The sequence below is a fragment of the Phalaenopsis equestris genome, unplaced genomic scaffold (genome assembly GCF_001263595.1).
Source record: "Phalaenopsis equestris unplaced genomic scaffold, ASM126359v1 Scaffold000016, whole genome shotgun sequence".
Lineage (NCBI taxonomy): Eukaryota > Viridiplantae > Streptophyta > Magnoliopsida > Asparagales > Orchidaceae > Phalaenopsis > Phalaenopsis equestris.
This window is the reverse complement of record NW_018164458.1, coordinates 122745-137777: the sequence shown is the minus strand read 5'-3', so window position 1 is coordinate 137777 and position 15033 is coordinate 122745. Positions and strand designations below refer to the sequence as shown.

General features: G+C 36.8%; 1 protein-coding gene across 1 annotated transcript in view; it reads right to left on the bottom strand.

The window, feature by feature from the left end:
- Positions 1-15033, bottom strand: part of LOC110018366 (protein PHYLLO, chloroplastic) — a 186472-nt gene that overhangs the window by 92928 nt on the left and 78511 nt on the right. The window contains exons 13-14 of the mRNA XM_020715657.1: positions 13527-13751; positions 8288-8584 (exon numbers count right to left, since the gene is read on the bottom strand). Coding sequence (XP_020571316.1) covers positions 8288-8584; positions 13527-13751 — 522 coding nt within the window. The remainder of the gene's footprint in view (positions 1-8287; positions 8585-13526; positions 13752-15033) is intronic.

Here is a 15033-nt window from a genome sequence, read left to right as displayed (position 1 = left end):
AGGAGGAAGTACGAAGAGGTGGTGCTAGATCAGTGATTGTGGTGAAGGCCGAAGAGATGCTGGACGGCTGTGGAAGAGTAGGACAGCAAGTCAGCCATCATCAAGGCGTTGAACCGCAGCTGAAATGAGTAGCAGGGACAGTAGTAGGGAGAATTTGGAAGGAGCAGCGAACAATACAATTTGCAGGGAAGGGTCTGTTGGGGTGGATTATAAGTGCGGGCGGCGTTTTCAAAATGCCGCCGCACTGTTTGGTTCACGTGTTTCATCAACTTATTCGAAACTGCGTTTGAGTTTTTACACTAAAGGCAGGCCGTGGGTCGACCCCTGCGGCCGGCCCGCGGGCCGCGTTTTAGGATAAGCAGCTTATCCTAAAATGCACAAGCTGCCCCAAACGGACCCGAAGCTGCAGGAAGGCTACGTAATGGTTGTGCCCTGCAAGAGAGCTACAGGGAAGAGCTGGAAGGAGCGGTTGTAGGTGCGGTCTGCAGAAGAGCTGCAAGAAAGAAGGCTGCAAGTGGTTGATGGGCTGCGGCAAGAGGAGCGGCGGTTGCCTGCTGGTGGCTAAAGGGTTGCGGCAGCCTGTAGGAAGAGCAGGGGCAGCAGCGACCTGTCGTAGGGTTGGGAAGTGGCTGGAGAACAACGAGAAGGGTGGAAGAATAAATAAATATCTCGGCAGTATCAAACTACAGACGAATGAGCACCAACGGGACCCATGGAAACGATTACTACCTCAGATGAGGGACAGCCAGAGCACTTCCTCGACGTCGTATACAACCTTCGAAAGGGAAATCTCTATGGTAAAACCTGCATTTTGATACCAAAATAGGACCTCTAGCTCTAAGCACATCATCCTCTACTTATAATGGTGCTATGACTTTATTTTAGACAATACTTAACATGAGAAAGAAAATCAAATCAGGATTTCAATTTAGGAAGAGGAATCAAATATTTAAAAATTCTTGAATTGAAAATTCAATTTAGAAAATGGATTATAATAGAAATTTAGATTTAGCAAAGAGTAATAAAGTATTCAAAAATTCTAATATGGAAATCATGTCTTGGAAATTCAGATTTATAAAAGAGGGATAAAAATATTCAAAAATTCCTATTTGGAAAGACATATATTAGGAAGGTGCTAAGTAGGAAAGAGGAGAAGGTGCTAAGAAGTGAAAGGGAGGAGCTGCAGCCCCCTTCCCTTTAAGGACCGGTCGGTCCTCCATAGCCCCAACGTCAATCTCCTAAAGTTGGGGAAGCTTCGACATCATAGGTCAAAGCTTTCGTCTTGTTGTCAACTACCCTTGAATCCCACTGGTGACTGCACCGTCTACAAAAGCATTTGAGCAGTTTTTCCCACTTGCGAGCATACCTCTTTATTGATTCGTTCTGGTTTGGCATAATCTGAGCCGGAGGTATACCACCACATAAGTTCTCCTGAACCAAATTTCAAACAAGTAAATATCTCTCATGTCTATCAACTATGACAAGTTAGACCTCAGCGAGGTTGAGGATATATAAAAATTTGGTTGATAGGTGATTCTTATTATCTTCTGTGTCTTCCTTCTAACTCTTGAAATTTTGTAGAATTGACATCTTCTCTGCGTTCCAATAACAAGAGTTTCACACTAGTCTTTCGTCTCTTCCTATGGAACACTAGAGATGAAAGTTGGAAGTGTGACCATTGTGCTGCTATCCGCTGGTTGTTACTAAGACCATCAACTGAAATTATAAATTTTGACATCTTCTGCTCTACGTGATGTTTATGTCAACAACAAATTCTCCATCTTCCAGGGGAGCAAGAGCCACAATTTTATCAAAAGTCGCATGTTCCTTTTGATCAAATGGAGGGAAGGCATTGGATGTATCTACGAACAAGATATTTCCATAGGAGAATACGTCATTGGATGAAAATTCTCGCCCAAACTGCTCTTCAGTGTCTGCGGTGTCTTTACCCAACTTTTCAATGACACCCTACTAGGTGAAATAGATCACTCCCCTGGTTGTGCATTCTGCTTCAACATGTCCAAATCCATGACACTTGTAACATTTTCTGGCGAGGGGTTGCTCGGCGATGCGGTTTCTACACTTAAGAAGCTATTCTGCAATTTTTGGTAGTGGTAAGTTGGTAGGAACTGGCGTTGTGTTTCCCGCTTCATCTACATATTTTCTAGTTCTTTCCTTTAACCTTCCAGATCACGGTCAAGGGTGACCTTCCAGATCACGGTCAAGGGTGACATCCTACTGGATTTCCTCTTCAATATCCATAACCATCCGCGGAAGACGTTGGAGATCTCTTTGTATCTAGTCCCGGGTAGGCTCAGGCATAGATCTCCTTGGCGGCATGGTTGACGGTTTAGGATCTGTGGAAGGAAAGAAAAAAAAGAAACAAAGAAAGAAGGAAAAAATAAACGAAAGAAAGAAAAAATTTCGTATGGTGGATTAGGTAGGGGCCGAAGCTAGAAAACCATATAATGAAACTAGGGTTAGGCTACCTCTGATACCAAATGATACTGAAGTTTAACCCAAACCACGCATGACATAATTTTACTAACTTAAACAATGCTACAATGAAGACTTGAAAGATGGAAAACAACACACAAAACAAAAACGTAAAATAAAGAATTAAAAATAAAGACTCGACAAAAGGAGACTACAAGCTGCGAGGAGAAAGTCCATAGAGGTGGTGCTAGATTGGTGGTTGTGGTGAAGGCGGGAGAGATGTTGGATAGTTGTGAAGAGTAGGACAGCAAGTAGTGATCATGAAGGGGTCGAACCGCGGCCGGATGGAGCAGCTGGGACTGCGGTAGGGAAGATCTGGAAGGGGCAGCGAACAGTACAACCTGCAGGGAAGCTACAAAAAGGTGATTTGGTGGTTGCGGCCTGCAGGGCAGCTACAGGGAAGAGCTGGAAGGAGTGGTTGTAGGTGCGGCCTAAAAGGGAGCTACAGGAAAAGAGAATGCATGTGGTTGAAGAGCCGCGGCAGCCAGCTGGAAGAGGAGGGGTGGTGGTCTGCTGGTGGCTGAAAGGTTGTGGCAACTTGTAGAAAAAGTAGGGAGCAGCGGCGACCTATCATATGACTGAGGAGCGAGTGGATATCAACGAGAATGATGGAAGGATAGATAAATATATTTGCGGGGTCGAACTATAGCTAAAGCACCACCTAGACCCGTGGAGACGATCACCACCTCGGACGAGGGATAGCCAGAACACTTTCTCGACATCGGATACAACCCTCAAATAGAAAACTCTAGAGTAAAACCTGCACTCACATACTAAAACAAGACCCCTAACTTTAAGCACATCATCCTCTATTTATAATGAGGGTAAGAATTTATTTTTGGTAATATTTAAAATAAGAAAGAAAAATCAATTCAAAATTTCAGAATTAGAAAAGAGGAATAAAGAATTCAAAATTTGTTCATTGGAAATTCAGTTTAGAAAAGTGATTATAATGAAAATTTAGATTTAGAAAAAATAAATAAAAATATTTTGAAATACTGATTTTGAGAGACATATTAGGAAGGTGCTAAGAAGGAAAGATGAGAAGGAGAGAGAAGAGAAATGGAGTGGCATCCCCCCTCCTTTTAAGGACCGGTTGGTCCTCCATAACTCTCACCTAAAGAGCCCTCTGATCGGATGATTATCATCAAATAACATCAGTATATTATAGTCATTGTCGCAGCCCGTATGTTCCCCAATGGTCTTTTACCCTTTGAATTGTGAATCATAAGGGTACAATTAATTATCATAAAGTATTTTAATAGTTAAGGTTCATTTAAATTTGTCTCCTAGACAAATATTTAACCCAGATCTATAAAGACCCCAAGGACGACGCAACTTATAGTTGCTGACAATGATCTTTTAGTTAGAATGGGTCGACTACTTTCTCTGACTAAGTAGATCAAGAACCATGACGACCCGGGACGATGAAGACGTGGGATCTTGATCGAGTCTTGTCTACATTTCCTGCTTTAACTTTTAAGTGATAGATTTTATAATTTTAATTATAAGTCGGTTGCTATTATATGTTGAATATTCAATTTTTAATGGCTAGTCTTAATTGAAAAAGCTCTCTTGTTATCAAGAGAGGTGATTAATCATAGGGGTTTATGCCTATGGGAAACCTTGAACCCCAAATTAAAAAAATCCTCGAAAAATGAGAATGAAATATCTGGGTAGTTTCTCATTTATAATCCAATCTGTCTTCTGAAAAATTAACCCTCCAAAGCTTTCTCAAAACAAAATAAAATTAAAATGCAGAGTTCTGGAGGAACAATCGGACTTTTTGGAGCCCACACATAAACCTTCACTCATAAAGTTTATGAACTAGCAGGTTACAATCAAACTAGTAGTTTTGTTATGTCCCTAAATAACATGGTCATCGCTACTTCTTAAGTATCACCAACCTTTTTTTTTGGTTGATTAAGCAGCTAACGAAGTGTTTGATTTTATTAAAATGTAAAACCAAAAGACATGTTTGGACTTCTACCCATAACATAAGCCATACGGTTCATCCCGTTTTTACTTTTAGGCTTCCACTCTTCTGATTTTACATGTAAATCCTAGCATTGATCTTGGGTGTGGAAAGGTTTACGACAGTTATCATGCCACCACTATAATTTGACCTAAGAGCTTTGACCACTATTCTTTTCATATGCGGTTAGTTTTATGATTCAAGTAAGTGCCGAAATATTGATAACTAATGAATTTGGTGCTTAGTTTATCATTATTGGCCTTCAGTTTTCTCCTCTCCATTAACAAATAAGTCAGTAAATGTAAGCTATTCCTCAATCCAATTAATCTTCCCCAAACTTCATCTAGATTGAAGTTAAGAAACAAGAGAAAACGAAAAAATAAGTAAATAAGTAAATACTTCTTATTTCTCCAACATTGTTTATATCTTGCAATATCGCTTGAACAACACCATTCAACATTATAGAATGGATCCAGTTCCAATAAAAAATCAATTAAGCATCAACAACTATTTGTTGCATTGTTTTTAAGCTACCGGATGTTTCTTATTTGAGATTTAATCATAAAATATTGGATTGCATTCCCTAGATTATACTAGATCCTTTATATAGCATCCGATATTTCCTTGCAGTTTTTCAGAAGGTGTTGTACGCTCATTCAATAATAGGCTCTATGATATTTAAGAGCCTATCTACAATAATAGACTTTATAGCTTCTTAAGAATTGTAATTTGATACATCTTGGGATGGTCTTCTCGCAAATGTTGTCAGATATGTGGCCTTCCTTCTTCCTCTTATCACAAGCATGATTAATTGGAAACATTCATTAAAAATAATTCCATTAAACTTGCATTGAATGATTTGGACGGATTGAAATGTATACATCGGATGAAAATTTGGCCATAAACAACATTGATGAATGTTGTGCTTTCCATGGATAAGAGCCCCTTAACTTTTACCCATCATGGTGTGTCATGATCTCCACCAAACATTAGATTATAAGGTGAAACCTCTCTATCATGGATAAGAGCCCCTTAACTTTTACCCATCAAGGTGAAACCTCTCTAAAATAACTTTTACCCATCAAATTTATTTTGCAAGAAGAATTTTTCTCTATCATATCTTGTTTTTTTTTTGAGAAAATAATTTTGTTTAAAAGAAACACAAACTTGAAACTTTAAGACTACTCACGCAAAAACACTCTCGTACAGACCTAAGACGTGAGCATATGCAAGGGAAGGAGACAGCGGAATTGTGCTTGGCATAAATTAGTCGAGGGATCTGAATCCCATGATTGCGGGATACTGTGATTGTCGACATTCCACAACTGTGAAAATGAACCGAGCAGCCATCCAATCCCGAGATGCTAGCTCAAGAGACTGAGGTTTTTGTCCCATAATTAATGTAGCAAGATTTTCTCGCTAAACTGCTGTCGCCAGCCCATCGTGGGCCAATATTTTGTATTACTTCTTTTCAATTAGGCAAATTTTTTGGGAGGAACTATTTATATATTTGTATTTTAATTTTGAAACGACGTTGACTTTATTTATGTTATTTGGATATGTTTTCTCTTGATTTTTCTTATCAGGGTGTTGTATCTTTAATTTGCTTTCAGATTATGTGACTGTAGCTTGATAAAATCTAAGTTGTGATCTATTCGGGAGGTTCGGATGCCTCCTTCATCGTCTAATTTATTACCTATTGCTGTTTGACAACAGAAAATAGTTCTTTTCCGCTTTCGATTCACCGTCATCCCGCCGTTCACGCTTGATTATAAACTGACATCCATCTTCCCCCTTTCCTTACCCATCCAACAACTTAACTATACCTTTCTAGTGTTCTCAAATACCTTCTAGGAGCCTTAGAACGGTATTATTTGATATCAAAGCCCAACAAACCCTAAATTTTAATAGTTCTATAATTTTGGTATGAGCTCCTCGAACTGTTTACCTATGCAGTATGATAGAAAGTTGAATATCTTGACCAATTGTTTACCACTTGAGTGGTTGTCATTGAGAGTGGTCCAGACTGCCAAATATTTTGTTCTAGTCGATTCCTCCAGATTGATTTATTCATCGAATGCACCAAAGCGAGTACGAGGAGTACGTGAAGCAAGTTATAGATTTAATGAATCAATGATTGATTCATAAGAATACTCGTCTATATGCAATTCCAGCACTGTTATGCCCGAGAAAGTTGGCTACATATTCTATCACGATAGACTTTCGGATGACATGTAATTTAGTGTTGCATAAAATGGACATGAGCATAGATTTTATAATAGGATTGCCACAGACAAAGCAATGTGGTAACTTTATTATAATAGTGATGGATCAATTCTAAAAGTTTTAAGGGAAGAATGTGAAGTCCCTCCTACTTAGAGCATGACACAGGCACTCGTAAGGGCCTAAGACGCAAACATAGGTGAGAAAAGTAGATGTCGGAGGTGTGCTTGGTGAAAATGAGCGGGATCTGAATCCTTTGATTATCAGGATTCCACGATTACAAGAATCGACCAAGCAATCTTCTGATCTAGAGATGCATGGGAGACTTGATTTCTGTCCCGTAAGGTAGTGGGATTTTCACGCTAAGTTATTGTAGCAAGGCCACTATGGGCCCACTTTTTATGATAATTATTTTGAATTAGGGTTATTTTTTAGGAGGAACTATTTATATGTTCTTTTTTTTTATTTTGAAGGGGCTTTGACTTTGTTTATATTATTTGGAGATATTTTCACTTGATTCTCCCTATTGGAGTGTTATATCTTTAGATTTCTTACAGGTGATGTGTCTGTAGTCTGATAGGATCAAAGTGGTGATTTCTCCCAGATGTTCGAAGGCTTTTTCCTTCATTCAATTTATGACATTTTTATGATAGCAGAAAATAGACGTATTCATCCTTTGATTCGCTTTCATCCTGTTGTTCGTGCCCAATTATCAATCAATGTCAGCCCGCCTTCCTTATCCATCCAAAAACTTACCTACCCTTTTCTTGTGTTCTTAAATACCTTCTAGAAGCCATAGAATGATATCACCTGCACATATGCTGACTATGTAGATTCCCATTCAGACGAAATCCACCTCAACAAATTGCACCTTTCTTAGAGGCAATTGTCTCACATGGAAAAAAAAAAGTAGCAATCTCCCATAAATAAGAAAGTCAGAGAAATTGCACAACCATTACATGAGTCAATGTGGTTTAAATATCTTCTTTTAAAATCTAAAAATTGAGTGGGAAAAACCTAAGAGTCTGTCGTGATAAAAAGTTAGCAACATATATTGCACAAAAACCTATGTAGTATGATAGAACAAAGCATATTGAGATAGATATTTTATAAATAAAAATAATCTAATCCGATTTTATGCCATGTGCATTTGCAAGATATCAACTAGTGGATATCTTTGAAAACGGATTCAACAATGCACAATTTTAGGAGATTATTGGCTAGTTGGTAATGGAACATATCTACACACCATCTTGATGGTGAAAAGCATGTAAATATTATAGATCCTTTTTTGGAATACCCAGATAAAAGAAAAAGATTTAAATCAAGATTTCATATATTCATGAGAAGAAAGAAAATTAGTATCTCATACATTCATGGCAAAGATATACAAAATCTATTTTTAAAAAATGTATCTATTTGTTTAGTTGGATATAATTTTTTATTTCATTCCTAGATTGGTCTATAGCATCTCGCATCAAATACATTATATAAAAAATAAAGGAAATTTCTTCCTATTCGTGTTTTCTAGAGTACTATTGCTCTTTGAAAACCATCCAAAACGCATGGGTCGTAATTAATAAAAATTCTTACACGTTTTTTGCTTCCTACTGCAAAACCGATGGAACTGCTAAGAAGACCATCAATACCACTAGCTCCCCTGTTTCCAGATACCCGCAGGAATGCCAGACTGCAACTTCTTTCATGTAGAAAAGAACTGCTGTAAGGTTTTAGCCAGCCCTTTCCATACATATCCAAATCCCGTATGACCATGCTATTCCCAATAAATAATGCAGTATCACCTTCAAGGACTTCCCCAAGGAGATGTGCAACAAATGGCTCTGTCAAAGAGCTTTCAGAATATATTTGAAATGATATCTCCCTTGCAACCTAAACAAATTAAAAGATACATCAGATACAAAGGATGGAGAACAATGACAGCAATCATTAACTTTTAACTTTAAAAATCTTAGCAATTGATAAACATTTACCAGAAACAAAAACTCTTAGAAGTTCAAGTCCTACAATTCAGTAGAAATAGAACATGAGCCCATTACTGACCAATAAAAATAATAAATTATAGAGATCATAGCTGACTAGATAACTGAGGCATAAATATCTAAATTAGTCATTTAATATAAATTAAATAAGATCAGCAAATCATAGATTTTCCAGCAAGCATAATAAACCATATTAAAATCAAATATCATGTTTTCTTGAGAAAGCAGGGAGAAAAAGTTATTATAAAACTTCTAGAGGAATGACACCTCTAGGGCTCCTGGACGATGTTTATTAAGCAGATCTAGTGAGGAGGTAATTGAGGAATGGCAAGAGAGTGACAATATGCAAGGTCTGGCGGCGTTTGGAAGGGAACATGAGGCATTTGGTGGCAGCCCGGACTGAAAACAGCAGAGAACCACGAAATGCCAGCTCCAATGAGGCATGGTTGTCTAGGGAGATCCACCACCTTTTCCCAAGCAACCTAGAAACACAACTTACAAAAAAAAAAGAGAATACAACACTCCTTGGAGCAAAAAACTAGAAATAAATCTCCTAATGCACAACCAAAGAAAAAAAAAATCCTCAAACCAAAAAATAACAAAAATCGTTCCCTCTCAAAATAAACATAAATAGCATAAAAGTTTGACCCACAATGGCATGACGGAGGCAGATTAGCAGAAAAATCTCTCTACCGCAACTACGAGACATGAAATTCCGCCTCTTGTGCATCCAACATGAGCAAGATCACACAATCCATGGAACTGTGGAATCTTACGTGAGACAAACCTGCATCATTCTCCCTAACTACTAGAAGCTTCTTCTTCTCTTAAAACCCGTGGTTCCTTCATTCCCACGAAACAATTAAGGAGATTTTCAAATTACTACTCCTGTATGGCCTAACTACTAGAAGCTTCTTCTTCTCTTAAAACCCATGGTTCCTTCATTCCCACGAAACAGTTAAGGAGATTTTCAATTTACTACTCCTGTATATAGGGGTGTAAACGAACCGAACACGAACGAACAAAGCTTGTGTTCGTGTTCGGTTCGTTTAAAATTTAGTTTGTTTGAAATAAGCTCATAATATTATATATTAATTATATAACTTATATTATATAAATATTCAATATCTATATTAGTATATTACTGTAGTATATTAATATATTATTATTATTATTATTTTATTATATATTATAATTTATTAAATTTAATGTTTTAAAATATAATACATTTTTTATATATAATTATTTTATATTATTTTATATTTCAAACAATAACGATTCGAACACGAACGAACGCATCACTGTTCGTGTTTGGTTCGTTTAACTAACCGAACGAAAAAAATTTGTTCGCGTTTGTCTCGTTTACTTATCGAACGAATCGAACACGAACTCATTGACGAACCGAACACGAACTGTTCGCGAACAACGAGCTTTTTTGATAGCCCTACCTGTATACCATCTGTCTATGGGTGTGTTGCTCAATTGAATTGGAACTTAGTACCCAACTTACTACTTAATCTTTTAGAAATAGCTTAAAACTTTTTCATCTAAAACTTAAATTATATGTTGGACCTCCCTCGGTAGTGGTAACCTAAGAGATAAACTGTATATCATAAAATCCTAAAAATCCTCTAGTATGGGTGCATTGCCTTAGGTATTGGCTCATTCATGTCAATGCCTTTTAGCATCACCAAGGTTAATCTCACAGTTTCCTTTCTCGTAGACTTTAGAATTGTGGCACAGGGCACAAAAATTTCTATATTTGTCCGAGAATCCATCATTGCTGACTACCTCAACAACATGAGTAAAATATGCTGCCCATCCTTAAAAATTAAGTGTTCTTATAGCCATCATGAAGTATACGCCGGTTATACTGCCATGGTCGGCTCAAGTTAATGAGATAATAGGCATGGCATCGCACCAAACATGATCTTACAGCTTGCCTCCAAATAAAAATTCTATCAAATATCTCTTGGCAACAAAGATCTTATTCCCCTTCTTCAAACAAGTCAAGGAATATTATTAAGAATACTTATGGGTAGTGAGACTTGTTCGCTATCTATGTAGATATCACATTTTCAACACTACCTCTATCTATGATCAAACTGCACATATTTCACTCAACGGTGCAACGAATAGGAAAAATGTTGTAGCAGAGCCAATGTTGCTCTCTCATGAGCTCTGTCTGAAGGACCACTCAAATGCCTAGCATTTTTTCCTCATTGGCTGAAAGTTGATACTCATCTCTGACATTCTCATTCTCTCCTATATATCACTGTTCATTTCATTAACTGCTCCTTGCTCAGTAAAAAAATATGACCGGCAGTTGAACAAAATGTGTCGAAAACCATGGCACTTAAAACAATTCTTAGCTGGGACAACTTTGGGAGTACTGTTGATCTCCATCTTTTCGCCACCCTGGACTAATTTCTCCTAGTGAGGGGTAGATTGAGTGCCAATAGGTGTGCATTTACTATTTGATCCTAGGGTTGAGCTCTGTTTATAAAGTGTGGTGGTCACCTAATGACGTTGCTACCTCACCTCAAAGCTAGGGTATGTATCTAGAATAGGGAGCAACAGTATCACATTACTCATAGATGATTTCAATCCTTTTAGATATGACCCCACTGTATGCTCATCTGATTCTACCAACTTATATTTTAGCATGAGTCGATCAAATTCAGAGATATATTCATCCACAAAAGAATCTCTCTAATGAAAATTGTAGAGTTTTAAGAACTTATTCTACTGATTATGCGATGAAAGATAAATGCGTTGCATCACCCTTTTCAACATGGACCATATGATGAACTTACTTTTTTCTTGTACCTGTTGAAGATGCTTCAGGTTCTCCCATCACAAGAAAACATTCACCCTAAGTTTGATGATTGTCAATCTAATCATCCACAGGAAAATTTTCATATTCAAAAATATGTTCTATTATTTGAGGCCACTAAACAAAATTATCCAGATCCACGTATCTGTCAAAATCTAACAATTCAATCTTTCTATCCAAAATTATAACTTTTCTGATATTTTATGTCAAATCATTAGGATATTGGTTCATCACTGGAAACTTCATGGTGAAAGAGATTCAATTCCTCCTTTCGATCCGGTGAGTCACCATTGTGGCATGGCTGACTTCACAAAGTTATTTTCTCACAAAGAAAACAAGCTAATGTTGTAGTTGAAAGGTTTTCCGTTGCAAGTCCTCCATGATAATTTTTTGAACAGCTCATTTAGGGTTTACTATTTGGATGCATCACACATCTTGTTCTTCAAACTTAAATTTCTGTTGAAAAAAAAGAAAATATGGGTTAGGATTAAGGTAGGTTTAGAAATAGGTGAGTGGTGCGGGTTTTTTTTTTGTGATGGAGTATTAGGTTAAGGGTCTGTTTGGGGCAGCTTATTTGGTGCGGTGGCGTTTTGAAAACGCACATTACCTGTTTGGGTAAACTGCATTTCGACAGCTTAGCGTTTTCAAAACGCTGAAAACAGCGTTTTCACACCGCACCTGTCTAGGTGCGGTGGCAGCTTTCTGATTGCGGCCTGGCTTTTCCAAAAAAAATAAAAATTTGTAATAGCTACCGCACCTAGCTTATTAACAGATTATTTTTAATCAGTTTACCAGCAGATTATTCAATAAGCTGCAGCTGCCCCAAACAGACCCTAAGTTTAATGGAATTTTGGTTTAGGAGCAAAAAAGACAAATCCTTAAAAAGTTAAGGTTTGACGGGCTTTGATTCCAAAAGACATTGTTCTAAAGCTCATAGACGGTGCTTAGTAAGCGGTCTAGAGGAAATATAGTCGGCGAATAGATAAAGAGTGATACTAAACGAGGTCCAGCTCATAGACGGTGCTTAGTAAGCGGTCTAGAGGATAGATAAAGAGTGATACTAAACGAGGTCCATAGCATTTGGAATGAGATATGAGGCGTTCAACGACGGTCCGAACAGAAGATAGCCGAAAGAACCATGAAACATAGGCTCTGATGAGGCATATTTTCAAAAGGAGATCTCGCACTTGCTCCAGAGCAAGCTACAGATACACCGCTTGCAAACAGAAGAGGATACAACACTCTTTGGAGAAACAAACTAGAGAAAAAAATCTTTAAATACACAAAACCAATGCAAAAAGACCTCAAACCAAAAAAAAACAACATATAAATAGTTTTCTCTCAAGATAACCCTAACTCTAATTAAAATTAGTAAAAAAATGGCGCACAATGGCCTCACGACAACATATTAGCGGGCAATCCTGCTACCGCAATAATGGGATAGAAAATTTCATCTCTCATGCATCCCGCATAAGTGCTATTACACAATTCACGGAACTGTGAGATCCCGCGGAACTAGGATTTTGGAATCCCACACTGATTTATCCCGCATAAATGGAACTAAGAACTAATAACATGTAAGAGAAGGGAACGCAATCAATTGATATTTCCTAACACATTCAGGACAAATAGTAATATTGATAGTTTATTCAGCATAAAATTAGTTGTCAAACTACCTTCATCATTTTTATACATTCTCCTTGGACAGCAATTGACAGAAGCACAAGAACAGTGAATTTTCAGATCAACACATAGGTGTTGCTATCCACCGTAACATGCATAAGAGATGATATGTGTAGAAAACTAGTATTACTCCTCATAATTAGTCATAGAGAAGAAGAGGCAAAAATTAAAAGATGGCATGAGATCAATAAATGCAAAATTGTGATAGAAAAATTTACACACTCTTCACCACATGTTCATGTACTGTGCATTTTACATAGAAATTAAAAGGTTTTTTGACCAAAACAGCTTCAAAAAAATTTTAAGAGCTTACCATCAGATTTAGTTCCTTTAAAAAGAGACTCCACCTTCTCCCTCTTCTTGGGGATTTTTGTGCCAAGACAATATCAGTAAATTCAATAATGCTGCACTGAACCCGATGTGTGACAAGATGAGAAGGATCCTGCCGGTTGGGATGCTTGTCTACAAAGATATACACAAATGGAGAGCAAGAATCAAGCAATTGATTGACACGCTTACTTGTAATCCTGTTGCCAATCTGTGATAACATTTTGAAATATCAGAAATAGACTATAAACTTCTTCAAGAAAACTATACATTTGAAAATGATAAATGAGATTTTCACTTTAAAACTTTGTTAATTTCATACTACATGCTTCAACAAAATCCAATTAACATGGACCATCAAGTTAAAAATTATCAAGGAAAAGAGCCGAGCTTGGAGTCTCTAATAAAATAATGTTTCTAGATTGTCTTACACATTAATGTTTTCATTAAAAGAAGCTATTATAAAAATTGAACCAAAACTTCCATTGCAATTCTGATTAAGAGTTAATGTTAGAATAACAACTAATTTTAAAACTTATACCTAAATTTGTTAAATAAATTCTAACTAGAATTTTAAAAGTATTAGGTATTTCTAAAAACTACATGCCACAACCTAACCTAACCGTGGAGTTTTTGAGAGGAATAGGCAAGGGTTTGTAGAGACATCCACTAGACAAATGTACCACAACAAATTCAGTGGTGTCGGATAACTATTAAAGCGTTGGCTTGGATGCTCACCCATAAATGGAATGACACTTCTTAACGTAAAAGTAGTAAAAAGTGAATATGAAGCTAAGATTTGTTATTTGGAGTTTTGAGGTTTTCAAATGAACAAAGGGTACTTAATCAACCTGATGACTAAAAGAAGAATCAATACTATGTATTTGCAGGAACGTAAATACCAATGGGTGAAACTAGGATCATCGGAGAAGGTATGAGTAATATTTAATTGAAAGATCGACAATAGAAATGAGAGAGGCATAATAATATATAAAGAGTTTAAAGAGAAAATTGTTGAGGTCAATGATATTAATGATTGGGGGATTATTTTTTGAGTTAAAATACCAATAATGAAATTAAAATTATAATTAGCACTTATGAATCTTCGAGTTATGTTAGAAAAAGTTTGAAAACCAATTTTGAGAAAATTGAGAAATTTTAACAAACACCTAAGGATGAAAGAATATTTATTGGAAGTGACTTAAGTGCACGTGTAATCTCTGAAGAAAATCTCAAATTCTGTATGATCATTTTGAAAAATAAACTTGTAGCTTGATTTTAATTGTTTTAGTGTAATAATAATCTTAATTTAAAATTTTAAGAAAATTAAAAATAAAATGAATTTATGTATTAGGTGTCGTTTCGCAAGCACCGTTCTATCGTTTTGCCCACCCCCACCTCGAGAAAAACTAGAGGCTATCTCTTTACCCTCCAATTTGAACTCAATAGAGAAAGCAATAGAGAAAGAGAGAGAGAAAAACTTGAGAAAGACA